The 12,439-nt window shown below is 46.1% G+C and overlaps 1 protein-coding gene across 3 annotated transcripts in view; it reads right to left on the reverse strand.

Moving 5' to 3' along the window:
- Positions 1-1,022: 1,022 nt before the first annotated feature.
- LOC143981560 (cell adhesion molecule CEACAM2-like) overlaps positions 1,023-12,439 on the reverse strand; it is a 74,195-nt gene continuing 62,778 nt past the window's right edge. For 2 of the 3 annotated variants that reach the window (XM_077479507.1, XM_077479506.1), the window contains 2 exons: positions 4,150-4,413; positions 1,023-1,641 (listed from right to left, as the gene is read on the reverse strand). In XM_077479507.1, the coding sequence (XP_077335633.1) occupies positions 1,448-1,641; positions 4,150-4,413 (458 nt within the window). In that variant the 3' untranslated portion in view covers positions 1,023-1,447. The remainder of the gene's footprint in view (positions 1,642-4,149; positions 4,414-12,439) is intronic. The other variant, XM_077479508.1, reaches the window with a different exon arrangement.

Below are 12,439 nucleotides of genomic sequence, written 5' to 3' on the forward strand. Positions count from 1 at the left end.
ACATGTCCCCTGGGGCAGTACCAGGTCCCCAACACTTTTTATGGCAATAACTTGCATAAAAGCCTTTGAAATGAGCACTTGGATTTTTCATGTTCGTGTCCCATAGACTTTAACGGTGTTCAAACAAATTGTTTGTCTGTTTGCAAGTTTTGGTGCGAACCAAAGTGGGGGATGTGTTCAGCTCATCCCTACTACACATTTCAAAGAAGTGATCCAGTGGGCCATTAATGAGAAAGAAAGTTCTACCTACTGACTGTTCTTCTTTGTGGTCATGTGGACCCCCTGCAGATGACCACATGATCCAGAAACATGGAAAAATGATCTTCCATGTGATGGTGAAGGATAGCGATGGCCTTATGGGTTGGAAAACTGCCCCTGTGGTAAAACAAAAGCCACAAATTGATGGAAAAGGTCTATATCCACCAGATGAAATGGCAGAAGCTGTAAAGCCAGCAATTTTACCAAGCTGGTATTGAGATGATGGGTATGAGGTTAGCTAGAGGTGTACTTTTCCATTTGTTCTAGTAGCTGGGACATAGAAACCTGCCTGCTCAATACTGGAGATGGCAGGGCATTGATGGCTGAATCTGAGCATGGTTGTAGCCTATACTTGCCCCCACCCTTCATGTACTGATACTGACCCCCCCCCCCCCCCAGAAGGGCTGTAAGGAAAACCTCTGACACTCCTTGAAATACTTTCATCCCTATTGTTTGAGGTTGATGATGGTTAATCTTGTATAGGAGGAGGAGTGGAAATGGAGGAGCTTGAAGTAGCAGAAGAGTAGAGTGGTTCTTTTACTCTCTATCACAAGTCTTTGTAAGTTGCAATCAGGACAACATTTGGATACTTTACTCATCTCTCTTCTCCTAGTAGAGATTGTGGTCTCCTCAGGTCAGTCAAAGCTCTTCATTTTTGTTAGTGATTGTCAGGAAGGTGGGGGGATTATCAGGGTGGTATACCAATGAGTCCTAGGGGAAGGAAATGAGATGGAAAGGAGGTGGAACTGAACCAGAAGTCGGTATTATTGGTATAAGAATATTTTATTGAGAATACACAAGAAAAAAATAATATGTATGTTAATCAATAAAGATCTACTTTATCTTCTAAGGTGGTTGTCAAATAAAAAGGAACAAAAGCTGCATTTAAAAAATAATATATTGTATATAGAAAGTAAAAAAGCAGCTGTTGAATAATACGACTAAGCACAAATAAAATCAGAAAACATTCAGATACAGCCACCAATGGTCACCAATCCTTCAAGTCACTTGTCAACTTTGAGCCGGAGACTTAAGCTGGCCCTAGATGGCTCCCATTTTTACCAATACCTGCTGAATCAGATGAAATTGGAGAAGTTGGTGGCCCTGTAAGTTTCCCCAGTTGGAGTTCTTTACATACGGTGTGCTTTGTTCTCATACAATTTCCAGGCTGACAATCTGGGGAGACGTTTCAATTCCTGTCATTATAGTAAGTTGGTTCCATTTCCATCTCCATCTGATCCCTTCTCCTTGTCTTCCTCTCACTCCGATTCTTCTCATCCTTCATCTTCCTCAGGTCATTGACTATAAAGATGAGGAGAACAGTGTAGAGGACAAAGACCGCAATGGGGGACAGGAGGTGACGTATCCCAGGCCAAACTTCTCCTAAATGGAGATAATGGGGTACAATGAGAGAGCTGTACAGAATAGTAAATATTATATATGAAATCCAGTCAGATCTTCAGTACAGCAGTGTCAGTATAACAGGACAGAACACAATATTATAGGGCTGCACCATCTTTAATGCATCTTTTAGGGTGCGCCCCCCAAATCTCTGTTAGTATAACAGGACAGTCACACTGGTAACAGGGCAGAGATTCTGGTTGTCTTGATAAGGACATAGCCGGCCATTTAATAACTCATCCAGTAAACATAGAGGATAGAAGAAGGTCAGATTATCATCACACAATGACAGCGGGCCGAGTGAGGACATGACTATGTGAGAGAGTCACCAGCCATTGTTCTATATTTACCCAGTTGGCTCCGAGCGGCCGCATATTTGCATGCAATAGAACCAGCAGTGCTGTGCTGAGAGCGCGTGCCGTGTATACTCCTGGTACGGTAACTGGCGGCCACGGAAAGTTCCCAATCGCTCCTTGCAATCGGGAGACTTCCGATCATGTGGGCACCATGAAAGTCAATCACAGTGGCCTCATGGCCAAAAGCCCTGCCCCGCCTCCCAGAATAGCAAACCCCAGTGATAGCTAGCACCAAGGGGTTAAACCTTATAAACCATAGCAGGGTCCCACATACGGCATGATGGGTTATGTTTTTATTGGGTTTTCTGATGCCATGGTATATTCTTTCCTTTAGTTTTCTATGTAAGGTGTTTTTTGACTATATGGCTGTGTGTTAATTGTATATAATTATTGTTAGATAAGTGATATGTTTCTATTCTAGGTTCTCAGTGGCAGTCTCTCCAGCTGTGTTTTCATATTTCTTTTGGATTACACCACTGCTAGCCTGTCTATAGGGGGCACGCGGGCATCGACTCCCCCCGCCCCCCCCCCCCGCCTCGCAGGCAGTCACAAAAAAAGTTTTTATTTAAAACTGGCCCTTTAAAAAAAATACAACAAAAATGTCCTTAAATGCACTGTGTTCAGACGCCGGACACAGTGCGCTTATGGGAAGCACCATGTTAATGCAATTACGAGATTGCTGACGCGGTGTTTCATTTGTGGGTTTTTATCTCACCTTGCGGAGCTTTCCGACGCACCCAGTAGCTTCCGCCCAGCGCTCGTAGTATCTATTACTATGGCCGGGTGGTTTGATTGACATCTGAGTTAGATGTCACTTCCTGTTTTCTCTCTTCCATTTGGCCCGGGAGAGAGAGAGAGAAAACCGGAAGTATGAGAGCAGACTCCTCCATCACCACTGCCAGTGTGAAGGAGACCCCACAAGAGAGGACAACACAGCAAGGTAAGTATGAGAAGGGGGGTTTAAAGAGGACACAGCTTTGGACACACAATGCATTTAATGGGACACAGGATTCATTTGGACACAGGCTGCATTTGATGGGACACAGTCTGCATCTAAGGAGAGACTCTTCTGGGGGCACCTGATGTACAGATGGACTCCGCTGGGGACACCTGATGGCATCTGGTGGGAGGCAACGTGGCTAGTGACACGCACAGGGATCCCACTGATTCTGCAGTATGGTGAGTTGAATGATTTCCTTTTATATTACAATGTAATAATAGAAATAATGTGCTTCATTCATCCTGACACCATAACAACCATGGTGCCGGGATGATTGAAGTGCTAACACCAGGTGTTTGGAGTATCTTTATCTGATGATTGTTAAACGTTCTAGAATACACATTTCTATTGTTGTGTAGGATCTGGGCCTGCTGTCCCTCCATCCCTCTCTCCCTCCATCCCTCATTCATCTCAGACGCTAACCATACCACCTTAGAGTCACACCCACTATTTTGCTGAAACCACACCCATTTCACCAAGTGGGAGGGGTCAAAAAGGAAGGGCGGGGTCTGGCATCCCCATCCTAAAACTTCACCAGCCGCCACTGGATTACACAATTTTGTAGATACCGGAGACTCCAGAGTGAAAAGCATAATTGGTGGCCCCTTTATTTTCAGTTATGTGAGCTAAAGATGAATAGAATCCCCAGCCATGTAAACACTGGAGGGGGGATAGTTAAAAAAACATTCTCACCATGGGAGGGTGCCTTGTCAGCAGGGACAACCCTAGCAAAGCACCTTGTCAAGATGTTAATGAGGACAACAGTCTCTTCCCTGGCTTAGTGGTTGTGGAGGTCTGCAGGCAGGAGGCTTATTCACATTTAGAAGTTCCCAATAAATTTGGGGGGCACCCAGATAACACCCTCCCTCTTTGTGAATAAGTAAGGGGTGATACCCTACTCAATAACAAACACATTGTAGAGTGTACTGACACCTCTGGTGGATAGCAGCTGATATATACAAAGGGGCGGGTGTTCTGGGTGATATAATTTACCATATATGGATATGACCATATTTGGTCAATGACATCATGGTATCTCAGCTATTCCTGGGATCTGACAGATTTCTAATCTATAATGGGTTAAATAAGAGTTAATAGGTGGGTCTCAGCAGGGACAGGACACACGTCACTCACCTGGACAAGCGTCTTGTGTCTGATTGGTGGATCTCTCTCTTATGATGTTCTTTGCTGAACATCTGATATTCCAGGAATGGGGCGGTGACACAGGAGGCACAGTGACACGGACTGTCCGCTCTGAGCTGGTGACATTATATACCTCCAATCCTCCACTCACAGTCAGGTAGATGGAGGGGTCAGTCCCGTTCTCCACCCAGCAGGAGATCTCAGCGCTGTCATTGTGGAGACACCTCACATCCAGGACTGGATCTGATACCGGAACTGAGAGACACAGAGATGGGGAGATCTGTAACATTGTACTATAATGAAATATGATTTCCCCTGTAATACCCCGTCCACCCCAATCCATTACAGTCATAAAAAGTCACAGAACTCCTGAAATATCTTTGCTGCAGAAACTTTTATTTCCAGATCCTAAAGGGGACAATTGTGTGATTGGGAATCCTAGGCTTTGGTTGATCTCTACAGGAGGGGACCAGCAGCCAGTAAAAATGTACTCCTTCCTGGGGGGCGTGGCCAGCCATGGAGCAAGATGGCTGCTTAACCACCCAGCTCTGCTCAGCCCCGGGACAAACAGCTGCGCCCAGGACTTGCCAGCAGCAGCTCCCTCTCCCTGAAACACCGGAGGGGAGCCCTCATCCTCAGCGACTAGACAATATCTCCAAGAAGAAATACCTCAGCCTCCACAAGCCGCACCGCCTCACCAATTATTTCCCACAGCCGGCCATGCAATCATCCAAAGATGGCGCGGCGCTTCATGATTCCTCACAGGACACAGGCGTCATGCAGGGACCTGCAGACAATTCGGAGCCCATGGAAAGTCTCACATCAGAGCCTACCTCTCCCCAGCAATCACCTTCAGATAGAGGTAAGCGGACTGCACTGTCCCCTGCACTTTCCCCTGCTAAGGAACCTCTGATTAAGAAGCATCACTGGGATGTCCAGACACGCACAAACCCTGAGGAAATCACTGACTCCCTAGCAGCCCTCCCTGCCAGTGACCAGCCAGCATCTGAGCACACACTAAAGCTCATTCTGCTTTCTCTGCAAAGAGTCTTTCATAATGAACTGCGCTCCTCTATTTCTGTATAAATAAAACATAGATGCGCGTCCAAAAATGATACCAATATGTGCAAACCCAAACAAATAAATGTACAACTCCTATACAAACAGTTTTGTTCAAACAAAACAAGGAAAAAGCACCAAGGTAAATATTCATACATTTAAACCCATGCTGAACCAATTCCGCCCTAGCCTCCTTTCCCTGTGGATGCCTATTACGGAGAAACGCAGCGTCAGGCGGAGCTAGTAGACAGAACGTCACATTGCACCACCCACCAGTCAGATGGCGTGAGCCGCGGCTGTGTCTTTCGCTTGAAAGTATCTGTTCGTTGTTTTTACTTGGTGGTGCAGAGTTTGTATCTTTTTGAAAAATAAAGAAACTTAGATTTTTTACTGCACTATGAAAGCCTCTATTTATATTTTATGACTCGCCCTTCTGGAAGTCCTTACCCTTAAATGCGGGTTCCACGGAACAGATTAGAGTCTGGACCTACCAGAGGAGGAGAGGATCCAAACAGATGGAGGTTTGAATTTGCCGCTTTTGCCTGAATGATCCCTCCTGTCTGTACCTGTCTGGTCTCTGTAATAGAGATCCTACGGTTCTGGTAAGCGGCCATCTGGCATTTTATTATTTCGTGGATACCGGGTGGGACTGTATTGTGAGAAGAACTTCAGGTTTGGATCTCACGGCTAAATATCTACCATTTGGACTATTTGTGAACACCTTATTGACTTTTTTCTTTTAGTACGGTGTTGGTTCAGCACGGGTTTAAATTTATGAATATTGCATCTATTTTTTATTTATACATACCTTCAAAGTTGAATATTCAATTTTTTTAGATTGCAGCATCTTCATTTATATATCACTTATCAGTATTTAGTATTTTTATATATACTTATTTTCACCAATCCATATTGGGGTTAGTGCGGATTTTCCACATTACGCTCCTCTATTTCTACCTTACACAAAAGAAATGATCGGGTAGAGGAACGCACGACCGACCTGGAAAAAGTGGTGACAAAACATACCTCAGTTTATAACGAAATGGCGGACGCCTATGACCATCACACTGAAGAAATATGATTCCTCCAAGTTATAGTGGTTGATTTAGAGGATCGCTCCAGGAGGAATAATATCAAATTTAGGGGCATACCACTATTTCTGTACAGAGAGATAGTGTAATTTATATTAACCACTTGCCGACCACCTCACGCAGATATACTGCAGCAGAATGGCATGGGCAGGCAGAGTAACGTATGGGTACGTTACTCCCCTCCCACGGGCAGGGGCACAATCACACCCCCCCCTGCCTGAGGCGATCCGTGCTGAGGGGGATGCCACCGATTCATGGTCACCCCCTTGTGATCGCTCTTGACAAATGAGAAGCTTCCTCTGATTCTGAAATGTAAACAGAAGCAGAGGAAGTGTTCATCTCTCCTCGTGCAGCCTCTTCATTCCAGTGTCCGAGGAGAGAAGACATCAATGTGAGTTTGCACCAACACTACGCTAAAACTAGTACACATAGGCAGATAACCCCCCGATCACCCCCCTGCATCCCCTGTCAGTAGTATAGTGTCTGAACGGATCGATATCTGATCTGATCAGCCCAGATACCTGCTGGCACCTGCATTTTGCCCCTCCGCCCAGCCGATTGATGGATCGATCACTGTCACTTACAAAACACTAAACACATAACTGCAGCATTCGCAGAGTCAGGCCTGATCCCTGCGATCGCTAACAGTTTTTTTGGTAGCGTTTGATACAGTTGCTAACAGCCTAGGATCTTTTTTACCTGTGAGTCTCACTACCAGTAAATTTTGAGCCCAAAATGGCAAATCGAAGGTACAGTAGTGAAGAGACCTACACATTTCTGAGCATGACAGATAGTGAAGAGGAAGTCACTCATCTGTCAGATTCAGGCTCAGAATACGATCCTGTAGAGGAAAGCGGCTCCATGACAGATAGCTCTGACGACGGAGTTGTGGTCCCTGCCAAGGTCAGGCGTACCAGACCCCGATCTTCTTCTGCTGTCATTGAGGTACAAGAACTGCAGGTCTCTCGTATGGAGCAGAGAATTACTAGTGCCGCTATTCCAGTGGAAACAGTTGATTATACATTACTTGATTTGTATTCGCTGTTTTTCACCGAAGAGCTCTATAGATCTCTTGTGGACCAAAGCAATTTGTATGCTGATCAATACATCACCGCTAATCCCCAGTCCTCCCTTGCCAGAGATTGCAAACCAATTACGGTTTCCAAATTTAAGACCTTTCTGGGCATATCCCTCGACATGGGCATAGTTAAAATGAGTATGTTGCGGTCATATTGGTCCATTGATCCAATTCACCATATGCTTGTGTTTTCTGCCTCCATGACCATGGCACGATACGAGCAGATCTTGCGGTTCATACACTTCAACAAAATTGAACTCTGTCATCCTCGTGGTGACATATTGAGCACAGAAGGGGTACAGCCCCAGGAGGAAGTCAGCGCAGCACAGGGATGGTGGGAGCCCCTTATAATGAGCACATGGCTGCCATGCACAGCTGCTCCAGTTTTGATCCCCCGCACTGTACGGGGTTACCGGGGTGTGTGGGGTCACTGGAAATTGTTTGGCGTTACCACGCATGTACTCTCTGCACATCCCTGGTTACCCCAAACAGTGTGGGGGATCTATCGAAACTGGAACAGGCAAAAACTGGACCAGCGGTGCATGGCAGACAATCCGCTTCTCTCTTTCATTTTCAAATCTTAACGTAACGAACTGAAAAGAAGCTGATTGGTTGCCATGGGAAACTGCTCCAGATTCTGTTCGCTCCAATTTTGATCAAGTTCCCTAAATGTCTTTTTATCTGTTCTAGCAGTCATATGTGTAAATTAGAAGAATGGTGGGGGCAAATCAGGGCACATTGGGGCACATCGGGGCACAGTGTTTACCAGCCAGCATGCAGAGTAGCACAAGAACTTCTCGTCCATCCCAGATGATGTCACAAGCAAATAGGGGTAGATGAGAAGCGAGGGGAGGGATTGTGTGGGAGGACAGGGACCAACTACTAAGACCAAATGGCCATCTCTGCTGCAGACAGTCAGTTCAAGGAATGTTCAGAGTGAGGGAGGGGTACCCCAGCTTTGGCAAATAGATTTTCAAAAATGCTAACTGCTCCATTAGCTGGGGGGACAACTGGGATCTTTGGGGTGACAGGATGTTTCCTGTCACAGAAAACACCCGCTCACTCTGGACACTTGTCGGAGGGCAGGACAGTAGCTCCTTGGCAATATCTCTGAGGGCAGGCCACTCCTCGCTCTTCTCCTGCCAAAAAAAAATGGATCTGTGGTGGGGTGCACTGGTGGGGCTGACAAATAGGACTGATATGGGTTTCTTGGAGCTCACTATGCTGGAGGTTCGCATTAGGGTGTCAAGTGCCTCAGCAAAGACAGAAGATGCTCCGCTGGCAGGAGCTCTGCTCACTTCACTAGATGATGCATGGGAGAGGGGGTCTTCAATATCTTCTTCCTCCTCTTCCTCTTCTCCCAGCCTTACCATCTGCCTTTCCCTCTGATGCACCCTGTCGATTAGTCTGTCCCACCATGTTGTCAGAGCATTACACTGCACAGCCATTTTTCCCTTGATGCAAGGGTCACACATGGCAGCCAGCATCAGTTCTGGGCAAGAGACGGTCAACTCTTGCGTGTGCCTGCCCAACTCCATCAGAAATGTGTTTAGCAGAGCCAACACATCAGGTTGAGGGCCACCACCAGGCAAAGGTTCCTCAGCCAACTTGAACCGCTCCAATTTGCTCTGAAGGTGGTTGAAGAGTGGGAGCACATGACCAATGCTGGCATCCTCGCGGCTTAGGTGTTCTATGGCAGAGAGGAAAGGTTTGAGGACTGCCACAATCTGCCCAATTATGGCCCAGTCCTCCCTGCCTAAAGGTCTCTCTATGCCAATGTTATGATCACAGGCCATGGCATGGAGAGCCTTCTGCTGCTCAAGGATGCGTTCCAGCATTGCTAGGGTTGAATTCCACCTAGTCCCCACATCCTGTTTTAGGCAATGTTCTGGAAGGTCTGCCTTCCTCTGTTCCACCTTGAGGAGGTGGCTGTCCCTCACACTCCGATGGAAGTGGCCAGCCATCTTTCGACAAGAGTCCACCATTTTGGACAGCCTTCCATCACTGCTAGAAATGGTCTCCACCAACCGAAAACTGTTAGTTACCACCTGGTGGAGAAAGTGGGCTGAGCAGCGCACACCCACAAAGCTGCCATCCCTTACAGCCTTGACCATGTTGCTGCCTCCATCAGTAACGAATGCGGTTGAAATAATGTCGAATCATGTTGAAATCATTTCGAATCCGGTAGAAATATTTTCGAATGTAGCCGATTTTTCGAATTCGGTAGAAAACTAAACAAAATCCGAAAATGAATTTAAGGAAGTTAACGAATATAACTAAACAAAATTAATGAATTAACACGAAACTAAACTAAACAAATTTTTTCCTTTTGCACATGTCTACTCTCTATCATGCTGCTGGTGGTGTCAGTGCTCTCTCTCACGGTGCTGGTGGTGTCAGTGCTCTCTATCTCGGTGCTGGTGTCAGTGCTCTCTATCACGGTGCTGGTGTCAGTGCTCTCTATCACGGTGCTGGTGTCAGTGCTCTCTATCATGGTGCTGGTGTGGTGTCAGTGCTCTCTATCTCGGTGCTGGTGTGGTGTCAGTGCTCTCTATCATGGTGCTGGTGTGGTGTCAGTGCTCTCTATCTCGGTGCTGGTGTGGTGTCAGTGCTCTCTATCATGGTGCTGGTGTGGTGTCAGTGCTCTCTATCTCGGTGCTGGTGTGGTGTCAGTGCTCTCTATCTCGGTGCTGGTGTGGTGTCAGTGCTCTCTATCTCGGTGCTGGTGTGGTGTCAGTGCTCTCTATCACGGTGCTGGTGTGGCGTCAGTGCTCTCTATCACGGTGCTGGTGTGGCATCAGTGCTCTCTATCACGGTGCTGGTGTGGCATCAGTGCTCTCTATCACGGTGCTGGTTTCAGACAGTGAGGGAGATGAGGAGTGAGAAAGCGGAGAAGCCAATCAGCAGGCAGTGCCAGCACCATGGCTGAGGATCAGCACTGGACTGGCACCCCCGGACCACCGCAGTGGAGCCCTGCATAGGTGGGGGTAAGGGCCGGGCAGAGGGAGGGGCTCAAGCAGAGGTTGGCACACTGGCATAGGACTGCTCTGCCCTGACTGTGGCACTGATCATCTCCTGCACCCCCTTCATAGCCTGCCCTGACCTTCCCTCTCCTCCATGGCCCTCATACGCTCCTGCATTGTCAAAATTTCACAGATAAAAAAAGAATGCTTGTCGTTGTCGATCCCAGATTCACTTCATACATGTGTTATGTCAGTGTCCATGTGGTGGGACTATGTGTGCACAGCTAGTAAGTATTTTGTGGCTAAAAATATGACCTGGAGATTTTTAAGGTTCGCCTGCCATTAAAGTCAATGGGGCCCGCTGCGGACCTTGCGGTTCGCAAACTTTTGGTCACGTTCGCGTTACGTCCCGTCGGAGGTTCGTCCATCACTATATGGGACCCCAAAATCCAATCACCGCCTTCAGGCTTTCTAAGGGTGTAAATTTTTGATTTCACTCCTCACTGCCTATCACAGTTTTGGAGACCATGGAATGCCCTGATTGCACAAACCCCCCCCCCCAAATGACCCCATTCTGGAAAGTAGACACCCCAAGCTATTTGCTGAGAGGTATGGTGAGTATTTTGCAGATCTCACTTTTTGTCACAAAGATTTGAAAAAAGAAAAAAAAAAATGTCTTTGCTTTCTTCATTTTCAAAAACAAATGAGAGCTGTAAAATACTCTCCATGACTCTCAGCAAATAGCTTGGGGTGTCTACTTTCCAAAATGGGGTAATTTGGGGGGTTTTGTGCCATCTTAGCATTTTATGGCCTTCAAAACTGATAGGTAGTGAGGAGTGAAATAAAAAATGTACGCCCTTAGAAATCCTGAAGGCGGTGATTGGTTTTCGGGGTCTCGTATGTGGCTAGGCTCCAAAAAGTCCCACACATGTGGTATCCCCGTACTCAGGAGAAGCAGCAGAATGTATTTTGGGGTGTGATTTCACATATGCACATGACATGTGTCAGCAATATATCATTTAGTGACAACTTTATGCAAAAAAAAAAAAAAAAAATGTTTGTCATTTTCCTGCAACTTGTGGCAAAATATAAAATCTTCCATGGACTCGACATGCCTCTCAGCAAATATCTTGGGGTGAGTTCTCACCACTGCGCTTAAAAATACAAAAATTATTTCAGTGAAGCTTCCACTTTAAATAAATGAAATGTGAAATAGTATATTCATTTAAACTCTATTACAATAGTGCAAAAAAATGAATATAAGCTGCACTTAAATAACACTTCAAAAGTGATACGGTGAATGTCTGTTTAGACAGAACTACAACATAAACAAACTAAAATGATATCACAATAATCACCCTGTGCCAGTAGTAAAAAAATAATAATATAAATGTGCAAATGATAAAAGTCCAAAAACTTGATGCAATTGTTGATTATGTGTAGAAATTCTGTAATTATCCACCACCCCCGAGTGTCAGCGATTCCTCTCCCGTCAGATAAAACACTCACCAACTAGATATTCCTCACACTCTTGTGCTCGGCAAAAAGATGAGATGGATGGATGGATTTTGAGGGGGACCCCGCGCCATTTTTTTTTTTTACATTTTGGCTCAGGGTTCACCTTAATATCCATATCAGACCTGAAGGGCCTGGTATGGAATTTAGGGGGACCCCCACACTTTTAAATTTTGGTTTGGGGTTCCCCTGTGGGGAAATCCCCATGCTGTTTTTATCAATGAACTTTTATGTGTATTGCCGGACCGACAATTCATTGCAGCTGCGAGTAGTTTTAAATGACTTTTTTGCTTTGTTACATGTCCCCTGGGGCAGGACCCGGGTCCAGGGCCGTCTTTAATTTTGATTGGGCCCTGGGCAAACATTTTCTTGGGGCCCCCCCCCTCCATTCTGAGACATACAAAAAATAGCAGGTAGACTCAAAATCAGTTTACTGCAGCAGATCACGCAGTAATTGCAATTGTTTGCCAGAGGTTACAGCCTATCGGATATCCTTACTGCTCACTGGCTGGTTGCTAGAGGTTACAACACATAATTTCTGCTTGCTGATTGGTTGCTAAAGGTTAATGCACATC

This window comes from Lithobates pipiens, unplaced genomic scaffold (assembly GCF_037356315.1).
Source record: "Lithobates pipiens isolate NorthernLeopardFrog02 unplaced genomic scaffold, aLitPip1_a1.2 Scaffold_16, whole genome shotgun sequence".
NCBI classification, from domain to species: domain Eukaryota; kingdom Metazoa; phylum Chordata; class Amphibia; order Anura; family Ranidae; genus Lithobates; species Lithobates pipiens.